The 17,088-nt window shown below is 37.9% G+C and overlaps 1 protein-coding gene across 1 annotated transcript; it reads right to left on the bottom strand.

The window, feature by feature from the left end:
* Positions 1-1,140: 1,140 nt before the first annotated feature.
* Positions 1,141-13,647, bottom strand: LOC149848460 (BTB/POZ domain-containing protein At3g44820-like). The gene is made up of 4 exons (XM_090011609.1): positions 13,240-13,647; positions 10,790-10,859; positions 2,753-3,970; positions 1,141-2,677 (listed from the first exon to the last, which is right to left on the bottom strand). The coding sequence occupies exons 1-4, from the start codon at positions 13,290-13,292 to the stop codon at positions 2,105-2,107; spliced, it is 1,914 nt and encodes a 637-aa protein (XP_089867735.1). The 5' UTR covers positions 13,293-13,647; the 3' UTR covers positions 1,141-2,104.
* Between the last annotated feature and the right edge of the window lie 3,441 nt (positions 13,648-17,088).

Here is a 17,088-nt window from a genome sequence, read left to right as displayed (position 1 = left end):
CACCACCGTTCAATGCCATTGCTAATTTGCTTGTATCATCAGGTCCATGCTTGTATATGAAATTGGCGTCTTAGTGGTTCGTTAGATTTTTTTTTTTTTTTTGGATAATCCAAGGGACCCCCCTTCCCCCAATTGCAGACCGCACATCCCCCTGTACACTGGGAAGTACACACAGCTTGGACCTTGCCGCAAGGGATGCCACCCATGGGTTTCAAACTTGTGACGTCCCATCAACTTGGTGAAGTTCACAAGTCACCCCTACCAGATATTCTTATTAAGCCATGTGCCTAGCATGGCTGCAAGGTCGAAGTTGGGTGTATTTTCCGGTGACCAGAAAAGACCTCAAGGGTTTTACCAACTAGAGGCCATCCAATGTGTGGTTGGTGATGGAGGGGTTTTCCCTTGAATTATCCAAAAAAAAAAATTCTGCAGCATCCACAAGCAGTCTTTCAAGGATCATTATACAGGTTATTTGAGTGAGTGAGTGAGTGAGTGATCACGAAAAACCTGTCACATAGACACAGCTAAAAAGCATGTAAACGCGCTCCAACTAGAAAGTAGCTTAAGGGCAGGCATACAACAAGGGACCCTTTAAGCAAAAAGCGCCTTTTCTTCCTCCCCTCCAAAATGTAATGAATTCCAGAACTACTAGACTAAGGGAAACTGGCAAAAATGAGCTTTACATGCATGATACATACAAATACAAACAAGTGCCAACAAAAGAATTTATAAGACAAAACCCAACAAGAAGAAAAAGGGAAAAACTTGTGAGCTCTTGATCATGGAAGAATCTCCATGGTCCTGCTTATAACTCTTTATGCTGTTCAACTGCCTCTATGTTCAATGATAACCTCTTGATCAAGAACTGCACCATGAGCTATCTTTGACACAATCACTTGACTAAGAAAAACAAAACGAGAAAAGAGAAGGGAAACTGTTTGTCCTTGTGAAAGGTCCATGGTGCCAAAAAATGCAATGTTCCCCGAGCTGCATCATGTTCACAAATTCACAATTGACCAAAAAATGCCACTTCGGCAGATAGGAACTCCCTGCAGTCCCGATGCAGTTCTTCAGCTTCAGCAACAACAGCTGAATAAACCTCACACAAGAAGAAAGTCACCAACGACTAGAAGATATCAACAACTAGAAAAGGCATCAGCTTTTTTATCTTGTACATGAAGTTAACATGGAAATACAAACAGCCACATAGACTGATGAAACATTAGAAAGACAATGGCATTTGCACATGAAAGAAAGACGACGCCAAAGGAATGTATTTCCAGGCACTTCCCTAATCAATCATGTCTCTGGGATACTGCAGAGTGTGAACTTCAGAAGAAGCAACCACCTCCCACTTAAAAACATAATGAAAGAAGAGATGCCACAGCCCCAGCATCAGCAATAGCAATCCTGATTTTCCAGTCCTCCACAGCAAAAGCATATTCAAAACCTCCAATTCGAAGTAGGAACTGCTGTGATTAGCAGGTCATATCTTTTTTTATTATCAATAAACAATAAAAAATGTGTACTGAAAATTCCAGAAGGAGCCTTTTAGCCTTTTCTGCCATTCATCCAATGAAAAAACAAGCACTTCGATTTGTTCGTGAGATTTCTTTTTGTTTTTGCCTATCATGATTCTCTTAGCAATTAAAAAACCCATTTCCAGGAGATCCTGCAGTCGACAAGTTCTCTAGACAGCAGTTAGAGGCCTATGTCACATGGATACGGCTGCGGATACGGGGTTATGGCCATTTTTATGAAGTTTCCAGTATGACTTGTATATAAAGGGTTACAGAACGGCAGTCAAAATGGAGTATCAGTGTGACAGTCAGGGGCACAAAGCTAACTGTAAGCAGGGCAGCAGACAATCTGATCAAGTAGCAAAAAGAAGATTTAATGGAAATTTCTTATCTGAGATTCCAAGGCCCACAACACCATCACCTTGTATGAGAGTAGATGCAGAATAGCAAGCGGAAGACTCAGGTTGCAGCATTTGGAACATTTCTTGCTTCCCATTAATTTGTTGTTTCTCTGGGTTCAGACCTTCACTCAAAGATCAGTAGGCATTCCTAGTATTCACATCTTAAAGAAGAAGAATTTGCATTCAGAAAAAGGAAAAGCTCTTTCTCTGTCTAGAATGTCGGGATGGAAGCCCTTTCTCAATTGACTGACTTGGGCTGTGGATTGTGGTATCATGATTTGCACCTTCTTGCTGATTGTTTGGAATAGGCAGAAGATTACATCCAATTCCCCTTGGTACTAGCCGTGGTGTGCTAAATGAACTTCGTTTCCCCAATCTCGCAATTTCATGCCTTATGCTGCCAAACTCTTGTTCTAGCTCCCCAACTCTGGATCTCATCTTCTCCATGTCCGCTCTCAAGACATGGTTTTCTCGTACCACAGTTACCCAGCCATCTCTTTGCATGACCCGTCCAGCCATTGGATTAGCAGTGCTGCCAGCAGTGGTGCCTATGGTGGTGTCATTGTCAGGAGCATGGTAAGATGAAGCAATTGCATTTCTCAACTGCAACTGTTCAAAAAATAGAACTTGTACAACAACCCTGAGTGGCAACCGCTCGTTCTGTGCTGCATGTGCACATGCATCCATTGACAGCTTCCGGTAACTAATGACGTTACACAGTTGCTCTTGCTCTTTCTCTGAGATCCAAGGATGAGCCTGCACAGACATGGACAGCATGAGAATAGACGAAAAATATGAACCGGTATGCAGGCCTAAGGATTACTGTCTTACCTTCAAGTAAATGTCCACAGCTCTATAGAGTCCATCACCAATAATCCTCGAAGATTCTGGAAGAGACTCAGCAAGAGCACAAAATTTTGCAACTTTCAGGTTCACATCTGGTGCAATCTCTGCAAGATAGCCATCTAGCAGCTTTGCAACTCTTCTTAAAGGGGACGAAGCTGGAGTTTCTGCACCTGTTTCCTGTTCAAGCGATGATGGAGAGAATGCTGTTATACTGTCTTCCTCACTTGACAAAAAGTGTTGCACAATCCGCTCTACACAGTCAGCATCATACAAGTTATCAGAATCAGAGAAAGAAGGAATAAGAAGGCCATCGAGTGTTGCTAGGTCCAATTGCATCCCGATTCTCCTCTCTAAATTTTCTTTGCATGCTTGGCTGGCATGCAGTATGTTTGCAACTCTCAAAACTCCCATTAAGAACTGGCAAAAAGACTTTCCTTTCTTTTCAGGTAGCAACCGCCCCATGCTTTCTAGCAACTCTTTCTGATCAAATTCTGAAGATAAGCTAAAACTTGAAATGTTTCTGCAGGTATTACCTTGGCTAACATGCCAACGGCCGAGTCCAGGTAGGTATTTTCTTGCATAGTGCATCACAGCACCTGCTATGCTTTCCACCCTTACACCCCTTGCTTTCATTGCATCAATAAGCTTCTCGAACAAGGGGATACTGATGAATGAAATGTCATCAAACCACCAGTCAGATTGGGAGCTTCTTATTCTTGCTCCGGTGTTTATTCCATTCCAGAGGATGCTTCCTCCTGGACTCTGCAGACTGCCATACATCATCATTGGCCATCCAAACAAACTTGGATCTGTACATGCCATCATAGATAGAGTATTAACACATTTGTTCACAATTTGAAGTTCTTCAGCCTTTGTGAAAACAGCTTCACAATTTTGCAGGCACAACAGACAATCTTTCCAGCTACGAAGGATGGTCCTGTGAAAGAAAGCTTCAGCCTTGGCCAGCAAATTATCTTCCCCATATCCCTCTGTCATTTCAAGATAGTCTGCTGCACAATACACCACTGCAAAAGTTTTTGGTGTCAGTTCAATCCTGATTCCATAGCAGAACTTTGCAGCAATGATAAAAGCCTTAGCCTCCCCTGGAAATGCAAATAAGTTTATATGAGAAGTCTCCCCTGGATGATCCTGAGATTCTTTTAGCATCTGTGCAACCTTTCCACATCTTGACAGAAGAGGGAACTGAACAGACAAAAACAGTAGAAATTAACCCAAGAATATCTCGAAATAAACATATTCACTTCAGATAATGAGCATAATAGAAACAGAAGAACAAAGCTGGCCACACTAGAATTGTTTTCCAAGAATTTAAACATCTGCCAGTAGTGTCAAAGAGAAAAAGCAAAATCCTGAAGAGAACATATCATTAATATGTCAGAATAATATAATAAAACTGAAGGACAAAAGGGCAGCAAAGCAAGTATCATGATCCAACAAAAAACACAATGCAGACGACTTTGCCTTAAGTCTTTTACACATCAGCAAGAGCTAAAAGATATGTATAATGATATTATGCAAAAAAGACAACCAGATGAGCCACTCAGTACCCAGCCTGAGATAGGCCAGGTTTAGGCTGCATGTGCAACACAAAACCAACTTAGGCCTGGGCCTAGCCTTAACTGTCCAGTCTCATGTCTTAACATAAAATAAAGAAGCATGCATCATGCATGTGGGCACATGAATGTGCAAAAAGACACAAACACAATGTGACTACCCTGAGATAGTTAAGAGCCAGACAGACTATCAGCATGTTATACTTCCCCACAGCCAACTGGAATCTAATGGGTCTGACCCGACCCAACCAGACCCAGCTAAATGCATTCTTACTCCGGAAAAATAAGTGGATATAGGAAGTGTTGTTCCCAGTATCAATCTATTTCTATATAGCCTTGCAATTTGTGATTCTCTCTCCTTCCATCAAACTAATTCATATTCTATGCATATTTACAAAAGAATGTGTATTGGAATAGCCAATTTTATAAAATCGAATTATATTACAAACAACTGATGCAGGATAAAGTCATGCAATGTGGTCAAAATGTTCACTTGTATTCTGAATGATAGACATTTAAAACCATGATAATGATAATGTTGATAAATGAACATAATCTACATATGCTTGTGTATGGTGTAGATCCTGTTCCTTCTACTTGTTTGGTCTTTGTGCATCTCATATAAGGGGTATCATTGTATGGCCTATCATTGTATAGTCTATTGTACATGAGCATTCTGGATTTTCTTTGTGTACATTGGTGAGACCAATTCTCACTTGACACTTCTATCTTATTCAGCATATGGTGACAGAGTTCTAAGATCAGTATAGAATTTTATCCATGGTTACCATAAGCTCATACATATTCTTACACGACTATTTCCTAATAAGCTGCTCCAAAAATTAGGATCTAGGAGCTTTTAAAGCTCACTTTCCATGCCAGTGATGCCATAAAAGCATGATTTCAAGGATATTGGATGTTGGAGTCTAACATTTTTGGACATGTTCTCTAAAAAAACATTTTTGGACATGAAAATTGTACATTAAGAGGCCAGATGCTTGTAAAAGTAAGGAATTGTGATTCTTATAAGTAAATAATAAACCATTCTTCTATGATTTGTTTAAAATACAAAAGACGCATTTGTCATTATAAAACTTAAAAGGCATTTCAAACAAAGGAAAAAATCTTCAAAACTTTTCCTCGTTACATGCACATTTACACTATTATATGCTCTTGTGAAGGTAAAATTCAGGTTGGGGCTTTTGGAAAAATTGGCTGTTCTAGATCCAACTGGATCCGACTCCCCAATGTATTTTCTGATCCGAAATCCAAACCATTTGCATCCCATATTTAAGATCCTCATTGCCTACTTTCATTTTCCACATAGCTTTTGATTATGTTTCTCTCTCTAGCAACTTTGGTTTATCTTCTTCTTTCTCCTAAACATACCTTCTGTGAGCTTAAAGTCTTGCACTTTTCTCTCAAAATTATACACCTAGCCTAAACTCAACATGGCTTTGTTTGATTTTAATTTGACTAAACTAAACCGTGCATTGACTTTAACTCTCTATGTACATGTCTTCTAAACTAGCCATTAGCTAGCTGTTAGATATATTTATTGTTGATTGTTGGATACTCCATGGAGCTAGCCATTATGTAACCATTGAAAACCAGCTGTCATGTACATAAGGTGGCCCAAAAAGATTGACAAATTCAAGATTTTGGGATCTGATAATAGTTCTTAAAGAAAATTTGTGGACCACAATTTTTGTGGGTATACCATTGTTAAAAATATAAAAATGTAATATATATAATAATATATTATTTATTTTAATTTTTATTCATTTCTTTTATTTTTATTTTCGTCTAGTTCATTTTGAACTAGACTATTTATCTAGTCAAGATTACATTAGATCTTGACTAGAGAAATAGTCGTTGGACCTAGTCCAACGGCTATAAATAGAGCTGTTGGACTAGGTCCAACGACTCTTTGAGAAGAGCTCCTTAAGAGCTCTTCTCCCCTCTCTCTATTCTTGTACAAATAGGGGTGATTCCCTCTCCTTTGTAATTTCAATGCTTCTTAAGCATTTTTCATGAGAAATAAAAGTTTATTATTTTATTTTGTGTTCTTCCATTTATAATTTTATACCCTTTTGTGGGGTTGTGCTTATAGTGTCTCCAATAGATACCTATTGTGAACTTTTGTGCTTTTGTGAAAGACCACCATTTCATTTATATGGTATCAGAGCTTGGAAGCTTCTACATCTTGGAGAGTTTTCATCTCGTTTCTCGTGCCTCCTTAGCAAAGGGCGATTCATCCTCTTGTTCGTGATTCAAGTGATTTTTGTACAACTCTCATTGAAGAAAGAAGACGTTTGGAGGATAGAGTGACTACACAAATTCGTGATTATACTCTTTTTCTTTTTCTCTTTCTCTCTTCTTTCTTTTTCTTTCTCTCTCTTCCAATCTTTTTTTTTCTTTCTTTTCTCACCCATGTAAAAGATGGATGACAATGATAAAGTTACCATCATGCCCATGAAATTAAATGACACCAACTGTGTGATGCGGGCTTCAATCATAAAACATCATATTTGGGAAAAAGGGTTGTGGGGTATAGTACATGGTTCCGATTCAGAACCAAAACTAGTTATCACAAAAATTGAGAATGTACCTCTCACGGAAAGAGAAAAAAATAAAGCCTTGGCCACTTATGAGAAAAAATAAAAAGAATGGAGGATAGGGCATGCCAAAATTATCTCATGGCTAATTAATAGTATTGACATCAAGAAATGCTCTAGTCTAACCAAATTTGAGCATACCAATAAAGCTTGGGAATATCTTAGGAATATGTATTCCCTTAAAGATATTGCACATGTGTGCAATTTGCAAGACAAAGTTCATACTTTGACTCAAAAAGATAAAAGTATTAGGGAATACTATAATGAGTTATCTGAACTTTGGGAAGAGTTGACCCTTCTTAAGCCAAAATGACATTGTTCTGAAGACATCGAGCTTCGCCAAAAGCAACTCGATATGGAATACTTTTAACAATTTGTAAATGGTCTAAGTTCGAAATTTGAAACTACCAAATTGACTCTCTTACATCGAGAAAATGTTTCTTCTATCATTGATACTATAGAAGAACTAACTATGGAGAAAAATAAACTAAAAAAGAATACTCCAAAGCACGAAGACGATTTTGTTATAGCTGTATCTAGACTGAGAAATTATGTATGTAATTATAAGCTACCTCACTTTGGTAGACAAATGGTGATTTTGATAAAAGAAAAGTTAATTACCACCATTGTCATGAACCGGGGCACTATAGGCCTCAGTGCCCTAAGTTAAAGAGAAGAAAAGAAAGTTGCATTAGTTGGTTCGGAATCAAATGATCAAATCAATCAAGATGCACATGTATCTATGGCTCAATTAATGAACATCCTTCAACCTTTTCTAAAAGAAGCATCCTTCTCAACTGAAGCCTCAACTAGAGCAGTTGTTTCATCCTTCTTCGATCCAGGTAACTTTCCTTGGCTTCTTAACTCTGGTGTTTCTTTTCATATGACCCCAAATATCAATAGTTTGTCAAAATGTCTTAACAATAACTCAAGTGTGTCAAAAGTTTTCACAGACGATGGTACATCTCTTGAAATTAAAGAAATAGAACATTTTGAAAATCTTCAAAAATCCAAAAAATTCTTTATTCCAAAAGTTAGATATATTCTTAAACTAAATCTAAATCTTTTATCTGGTTCTCAAATATATGATTACGGGTATAAGATCTCCTTCTCTTCTCATGGTTATTGGGTATACGATCGTCAGTCAGGGAAGCTGATTGGGGAAGGCTATAGAGAAGGAGGACTCTATTATATGAATTTTTTGAAATTGCCCAAGAATGCTTTTTGTTATAATGTTCAGAAACTAGAATTGGATTTATAGCACAAAAGACTTGGCCATCCTCATATGTCTAAATTCCAACATTTTCCAAGTTTAGGAAAATTTTGTAATTATGAAAGTTTTACTTGTAAAGATTATATTCTTGGCAAAATGAAAAGGTTATCATTTCATAATAGAACTTTTGTTTCTTTTAGACCACTTGAGTTAATACATTCGGATGTTTGGGGCCTTGCACCGGTCATATGAAAATGTGGATATGCATATTATGTAATTTTTGTTGATGACTTTTCTAGGCATACTTGAATTTACTTAAGCATAAATCTGAGGTTTTTTCACACTTTCAAACATTTCACAAAATGGCTAAAAATAAATTTAAAAATGATATTTCTATTTATCGCATTGATTCAGGAGGAGAATTTATGTCCAAAGAATTTAAAGACTCAATTTACATAGCATCACATCAAAGATCTTGTCTACACACACTACAACAAAATGGCCTGGCTGAATGAAAACATCGACACATTATGGAAAACATTGGGACTTTATTAATAGCAAATCAAGTTCCAAAAGGTTTTTGGGTAGAAGCTGCCCTAACTACTACCTATCTCATTAATCGAATGTCATTTTCTTCTTTGAAAAATATAACTCCAATTGAGAAACTTGTTAACTTATCTCCTAATTACTCGAGATTAAGAGTCTTTGGATGTAAATGTTTTGTTTTCACCAATAAGAACGATAAACTCTCCCCCATGCCATTCTTTGTGCCTTCTTAGGTTATGCACATAATCAATAAAGCTAAAAGTGTTTTGATTTTCAAAATGAAAAATTGTATGTATCAAGAAATGTATCCTTCTTGGAAAAAGAAAGTTTCTTTGAATTTGAAAAGCCCAAGGAGGTAGCCGAATATTTTTTTTATAGATTTGACTTCAAAATCTAATGAATGTGATCATGAATACGATTTAGACAATGATCAAGGTACTATTGATTCTGAACATAATGCTGATAATGAAGAGCAAACTCATAGGGACGTTAGTCTACAATATTCAAGACGTAGAGAATTCAATCTTCCATGTACACTAGAAAAATACTCCGAAGTACAAACCAAAAGGTCATCCAGAATTTCTAGACCTCCTGAAAAATTTGTGTCCTACGAATCTTTTTCACCCACGTATAAGGCATTTATTGCATTAATACAATCATATGTAGAACCGTCATCCTATTCTCAAGCCAAAAACCATACAAAATTGGTAGAAGCCATGAAGGCAGAATTGAAAGCATTAGAAAAGACTAACACTTGAACTATTCAAGATATTAGTGATGAAACTCTTGAAAGGTATAAAGCCAGATTAGTGGCCAAGGGGTATGCCCAAAAGTATGGCATCGATTACGAATAAACTTTTGCTCTACTTGCCCAAATGACTGTTGTTAGGATATTAATAGCTTTAGCCTGTATTAGAAATATCCTATATTTCAAATGGATGCCAAAAATGCTTTTCTCAATGAAAATCTAGTTCAAGAAGTTTATATGGAAGCCCCACTTGGTATTAGTATCCCTAAGGGTAAAGCTCTTCGTTTAGAAAATGCTCTTTACGGTCTTAAACAAGCACCAAAAGCCTGGTATAACGGGTTTAGTCATGTTATGCTTGATATTGGTTTTCAATCTTATTTGATTGAGACTGCTTTGTTTATTAAAAATTCTGATGCAGGGATTATTATTTTTCTTCTTTATGTGGATGACATGATCATCACCGGAGGTGACAAACATAGAGTTGAAAACATTAAAAAGCTTATTAAAACTCATTTTGAAATGACTGATTTAGGTTTATTGAGATATTTCTTAGGAATTGAAGTTGTTTATTCCCATCGTGGGTATTTATTATCTCAATCTAAATTTGTTTTTGATATTGTTTCCAGATCGTACAAAAATATCCAAATAGGGAAGGGCTCACATCGCATTTGGTTGGATGGGGTGGGGGTGTACATTAGCTGAACAAAATGATCCTGACCAACCAAATATTAGATCTCAATGACTTTTGACTTACCTAGGCAGAGCTAGGCCACCTTGACCACCTTTCTTGCATACTTTCTGTAGGCCTAGCAGGCGAACCCTAAAAATTACATCCCAACCATATGCCCAAGTTGAAGTTGACAAAGGCATGTCCAATGTTTGTTGCTTGACTTTTAACAAGTGTAAAGTGAACCTCATTTGACACATTAGTTAACCTCCTTCACGACCACAGATAGAGGCATATAGATCCGGTAATATATTTTAGAAATGTGACTCAAAGACTGATGAATTTGCCCCTGAAATATACAAGATCTAGTTCAATAGCTACATGAATTGGACTTCACTGCCTGGCAATTACAGAACTCATATAATCCATGGCATCATCTCTTTCCAGATGGCCTGTTGTGGACTTTAGCCTTTGTGATCTAGGAAATAGATCAATTCTTACTAACGACAAAATCTCTAAGAAGGAACATAAAACATAATCCATCACACAACAGATAATAGAACATGAACTAATTAACCACTCATAATATCAAATTTTGAAGGAGAAACATAGAATTGCTAGCATATCAAATTCAGGTATAACTTGAAAAAGCAAACCTTGTGAAGATGGAATAATGTCTCATCAACTTGGACTGTTATATCACTGGGCAAAGATGCATTGAAGAACCTGCCGAACATGTCCAACATTAATGTCTTTATCCATAATGTCCATTGCAAGATTAAATAGCTTTGTGCATGAGCATGAAAAGTTCAGTGCTACCATAATATTGAGACAAGTTTTGACATGAAGAAACACCAATTAGAAATTCAGCAAGCATCAAATAACATAAGAGGGAAAAGATGCAACATAAAGAAACAAAAATAACTACTTGCTGAACATAATTCACCAGTCTGGGCTTACAAAGGATTCATCAAATTTTATTGATAAATTTAGCTAGCCATTTTCCTAACCAACTCAACCAAAATTAAGTCCTTTTGACTGGCATCTACCCTTAATACCTGAAATGATAAAACAAAACAGAGAATCTACAACTGAAAAACAGAACAAGAAATAGCCTTTCAATTCTCAGATGACCATTGATAAAATTTATGGCTACATCACTTATGGGACATTTTGAAATTCATAGAAATTTCCAGGGAAGTGAGGTGCTAAATTGCTTAGATGCCATTTATTGAAATTAGAAAAATAAAAAAAAGACATGCAAAAGTAGTTTAAGTTGAAACACTCTATTCTTTGGTTTGTAAAAAATGAGAAGAAATATTAGAAAACATGAATCCTGACAAATATGAATACCACACATAGCACATATGTCAGATTTACCATTCAAAAGCATCACCACAGCAAGACAATCTTACATAAATCTATCCAATGATGTACTTTTGGATTGAATTTTGAAAAGATGGATTATAAACCTAAAACACTAAGATATGATTTATAGCAAACCACACTACTAAACAAGTCATAAAGATAATAGATTATTTGATCCATAGTGTAGCAGCCGAGATTTGGAAATACTATTATTCAGAAGATAATTGAAAAACACATATGAACAAAGATGCATAGATGATAATCTGTAGTTGGATAATATCAATGGTTGTTAGAACCCAGAGGCACTAGAAGAATATCAAGGATTGAAGATATGGTCGAACTTTGTCATAATAAGTTTATACAATATGGACAACATAACTGAGAAGATCCCAATGCCAGATAAGCTGGCCAACATTAATTTTTTTAGCATCATCGGAAGACTTTAGATTTACAAGAGAAGATAAGAGCAATAATGATTGCACCATGACAAAAAAGTACCCATAGTAGTACTGATCATATCCTTCTATATAACAAGTATTTGAAAATAATAAAGAATTTGGTTTGTTTGCTCAATTGTATCTCAAGATTTTCTTTAATACATCAAGTTCAAAGTGAGTCTGGAAAGTTCATAAGCTGAATTAGGCAGTTTAAAGAAGGATGCCTGGCCAGAGATATGTTTCAAAAATGTGGTGACAATTATACAGACCAGATAAGTCTCTTCTTTAGTATCTTGAACTTTCATCAGTGCAGTTTTTTTTTACGAACATTTGTATAGATTGGTATCCAACCATCTATAAGAGATTAAAGCATATAAGAGCATATCCACAAAAATTAAGAGAAACAATCTCTGCAGTAGCCATATGCAATTTCAGCTATGTGCCTTTTTGACTAGTTAATGATCACGTTATGAAAATTAATAATCTTTTTGCATGAGTCTGTTTGCTATACATTGAATGAAAAACAGAACTGTTTATATTACAGAAAAGGGGCTGCATATTTCGCGATACAAAAGTCATGTATTCTTGATTAAGAGAACATGGCCATGAGGTGTTAATGTGACTATTGAAAAATCCATTCTGACACTTCCACTTATTCTGAACATGGTGATGACGATGCTCGTGTTAAGTGCAAACATATTTGTGCTGTGATAGAAACAAATTCTCGTACAATTAAATATACACTGACAGCCTACACATAAAACCAGGGATTTTCAAGTGTTTATACAAAGAAAACGTGTTGAATGTCCTTACCCCTAAAAAAAGTCCTACAACTCTTAATCAGAAGACTGGTTAGAGTAAATCTCCCTAAAATATCAATGGATCTCTCAAGCGCAGACACGTGAAATGTCTGAAGATGGTTGAAGCAATTTCTAGCAATAACAACGCCATAGTACGGGGAAGGACACTGTGATGCGGATGGTTATGTAGCAGAAGCATTTCCAATGTACTTATTGCAAGTAACCACATGCTAGCGCATATTGACAACGAACAACCAACAATTCAAAGACGCCAACCGACAGGAACGGGGAAAAAAAGAAGGGTCATCATTTTGTATTGCAGAATCAATACTGAAACCCGCCAAACGATTTTGAATGTCCCATGGGTATAGGGAAAGATCAAAATTCATACCTTGAATCACCATCAGCCCCAAAAATATGGAAGTCCAAACACCCAAATCACAAAACTTTAGGAAAAAAAATAGAGAAAGGGGAAAAAAAAGAAGGAAGAAGAGGACTGACCACTCGTTGCCTTCTTGGTAGAACCCACAAGCCTTGTTCCTGGTCGGAGTCATCCTTCCAAATTCGCCAAACAAAAGCAGCGGAACGCGTGAAAGGAAGCATTTGAGTTCAGGAGCCCTCAGAGTCCTAAAGAGGTTGACTTAGCTTACACCCATAATTCCCCACGGAGAGAGAGAGAGAGAGGGTATGACGATGGACGCTTGCTTTACAGTTACGAATTTATGGGTGGTGCTGTCGAAGAAAAAGGTGTCATTGGAATTGGGAGAGGGAAAACCAGCGCAGTCTCCCGACAGTTGCGACAACAAAGTTAAAGCGACTCAGACAAGCTCTTCAGGCAACACTTCCTTCACTTGGCAAAAGCATATAATAGGCACGCCAACTGTCGTCACTCCTACCAACGCTTCTCATATTAGAAAAAGAAGAAGAATAAGAAGAAAACTCCTATCAACGCTTAGAAAAGAAAAAAGGAAAAACTTGAAAATTGTTCGTAAGTAGCGTCTTCGGATAAACTAATCCGATCTCGCTGCCTAACACCAAGAAAAAAGAAAAAGAAGAAAATTGCAGGTGAGGCTGGGGACCATCTGATGGCATCTACAGAAAACAAGCAATTAACAAAAGGAAGAAATGATGGCTATGGTTGGAAAGAAGGCGTGGGCAAACCCCCATAGGTGAGGCACATGGCAGTCGCCTCTCGTGTGTGTCGGCAGACAGAGCCAGAGAGAGAGGGAGGGAGGGGAATGGATGGACTTACAACCTATAACTGCAAGAAAGAAAAGAATAAGTGTTGGTGTTCGTGCGATTTCGTGTGGTAGGGGTCCACGAGGCACCACCGAAGGAAAGAATCTGATGGCTCACGAGAGTAAGGCGGGCAAGTCCATCTTGTTGTTAGGAGAGAGAGAGAGAGAGAGAGAGAGAGAGAGAGAGAGAGATTTTGAACAAGTTGAGAAGGCGCTACCAATTATCATTGTCTCTGGGGAAACATGATTCGTTTTTCTATGAGAAGGTGGTGGTGTGGTGTGGAATCACGACTGTCATACACTATCGACATGTCCACTTAGAACCAACCCCAGAAATGAGAAAAAGAAAAAGAGATGGGCATCAAAAAAAAGATGGAAGTAGCGCTAGGGAAGCAACCAACTTGAATGTTTGAGATTTTCAACGGCCTGAATCGCGTGATCGTGATGGTGGGCACTGGGCATATTGAGGGTACTTCCTTGATTAACATAAAAATATCTCCCACTCGTTTGTCGTGGGAGAGGCTGCCCCAGCCAGTCTCCAGTTTGTTAAAGTGGAGGAACTTCGCATGCATGATCCACCAACTCCCAACTGAGTTGTGTCCTAAAGCGGTTTGGCGCAGTGGGAGCTCAGGAGTGCTAGCTAGGCCGCTAAACGGGCATTAGCCAAAGCAAGACAACTCCTTGGAAGCGAGGACTACTCACGGAGTTTTACACTTATCAGTATACGACCGTAAGTCTGTCTCGGGGGAGTTTTTTCCTGTCATTAAAAAAAAACAGTCCCAGTAAGGTAACCTGACTGGATCCAACACTGACAAAACTAGACCTAGATCTACATACGGATAACATAGATCAGATCCAGGAAAACAATTACTCTTTATGTTTTTTCACATTTAAAACTTGCGGATGTAATTAGAAGTCATGCTGAACCTGTGTGCTGTGTCTGACAGAATTTCATGAACCATACTCCAATCCATATGTTACTCTTACCTATTTCATTGTTACCAAACCTCAATCCTATTCTTATCAAATTTGATTCAGGATCAAAATCAGGCCATACCCGACCCCTTAAACAGACCTACACAGAACTTAGCTGGGGCACGGTGGTTCTGCTGATCACCTGTCCCGCCAACTCCTTCACGCCCATCACCATCCACTAGTTTTCCTTTTTCCTTAATATTAGTTCCACACAGTAATCTCTCTCTCTCTCTCTCTCTCTCTCTCTCTCTCTCTCTCTCTTAGGTAGCATGTCCACACTGGTATCGCAAGTAGAACATCAGCAATCGCACAGCAAACCTTAAAACATGTGCCCTTCCATGTTAGGTGGTGATGATGGGGTGTCCCAATTTCTTAATGAAGGTCAATGGCTGCATACAACCCACAGCCACCAACAACAACAAATCTCTTTCTCGGGAGTTTCTTGACACTTAGAAGGCTCACCTCTTTTTTCCGGGGCAACAAACTACAAAAAAAAAAATCTCACGATAAAATCACGATGAAACTCATTTGGGTAAGTTTGGCTTGCTTGATTTGGAGTCATATGAATGAAAATCACAAAGAGTAGGCCCCTTTTTATTCTGATTCTTAGTAGATGAGAAAACCAGTTGGTTTCTCACCACTCATTTTTTAATGCTTGGTTAGCTAATGCTGATGAGATTCATTCTCTCATCTTCATGAGAATCCAAGTCTCATGTGATGTTACCAAACATGACCAAATGTCACTGATTTTGATTTTGAGAGGTACGACAACTAATAGCAATCAATATCCACATCTTTTCATCTGTTTAGATGCCCCCAAAAAGAACAAAACAAGTGGACTAATGCTATTATCTTGCCCTTCCACGGTTTGGATTTCTAGTTTACCAACACCAGAGCAGCCGCCCTCACCTTCCTGGTGCTCAGGGGTCATAACACACTCTTTTCACGATAGATCCACTTTGAAGTTGACGAGTTCACTCGTCCAATCGTAGATGGCAGGTGAGATTCACATCATCCTTTTTGCTCTGCACAACTCTCTTTTTTTTGACAGAGAAAGCTGGGGTTAAGCAGGCCTTACCAGTTATACAATCGTACCATTTGGGGTTCGAACTTGCAACGTCCCAACACATGGTGACGTGCACAAACTGCTCCTGCTAGACAAGTTGAGCACCCTTGTTGGGTTCAGTTCAGTTCGGGTTTTATCAGATTATATTCCGAATCAGGTCAAAAAGTAAGACCCAAATCCCACCCAATCTAATACAAGTTTGGCTGGAAATTATGGACCTACACAGGTTAAAGGGTTTGGGTATGTATAGGTCGAGTATAATCAGGTTGGGTCTTTAATAGACCTGTTTTGATTGAGGTCGGGTTCGGTCTAGGTACGGCTGAAAAAAGTAGAGCCATATGGGTTAACGGGTTCAAGTGTGATCGGTTCAGGTCTTAATAGATTCGGGTTTCATCTTGGGTCTTCATGTGATTGGTAATATAAACCTAATTAATGAAATCAACTATTCATTAAGAAGATTATATGATAACAAATGAAAAGTCAATCAACTATTGTAAATAGTGCCAATATCTAAATATAAAAAATATTTTTATACCAGCCAATCATTTAAAGTTGAAATAATAAGACATCAATGATATATAATACTCATAATGTATCATAAGTTTGAGTTTGGTTCACATATAAAATGGGTTTGGATATATAATTTGGTCCGGTCAAGCACATAAACGGTTTGGCTTCGAGTCAGTTTGGTTTTACTCTATGGACAATAATTTGGATCGGGTATAAAGGCAGGTCGGACCCAAACAGGTTCGAGTCCTCATTTGCAATACCCAAGATTTGACCCACTTTCTTTATGGGTCTATATTTTGAACCCAACCTGATCCATGGGTCTACTAAAATTGGGTTGGGACGGGTATAATCAGTTTGGGTCCGGTCGGGTATAACCCACCCATTAAACTCCTAGTTATAGAAAGTTAAAAGTGAAAAAAAAAATCAACATCAGCCCCCTCACCAGCACTGCACACATTAATGAATGGCTCTTGGTACAACTAACCCAACTAATTCTACTGACGGGGCCTCCGCTTGTCCGGTAGGAGCAAGCTAGTGCAAGTGACCTTTTGTTGGGACGTT

Source organism: Nuphar pumila, chromosome 1 (genome assembly GCF_984573655.1).
Source record: "Nuphar pumila chromosome 1, dmNupPumi1.hap1.1, whole genome shotgun sequence".
Taxonomy (NCBI): Eukaryota; Viridiplantae; Streptophyta; class Magnoliopsida; order Nymphaeales; family Nymphaeaceae; genus Nuphar; species Nuphar pumila.
This window is presented reverse-complemented; position numbering and strand designations above follow the sequence as displayed.

Coding starts and splice junctions, on each gene's coding strand:
- LOC149848460 (XM_090011609.1), bottom strand. CDS start 13,292: ATGACTCCGACCAGGAACAAGGCTTGTGGGTTCTACCAAGAAGGCAAC. Junction 10,860..13,239: donor TACCAAGAAGGCAACGAGTG/GTCAGTCCTCTT, acceptor CATGTTCGGCAG/GTTCTTCAATGCATCTTTGC. Junction 3,971..10,789: donor CATTATTCCATCTTCACAAG/GTTTGCTTTTTC, acceptor TTGTCTGTTCAG/TTCCCTCTTCTGTCAAGATG.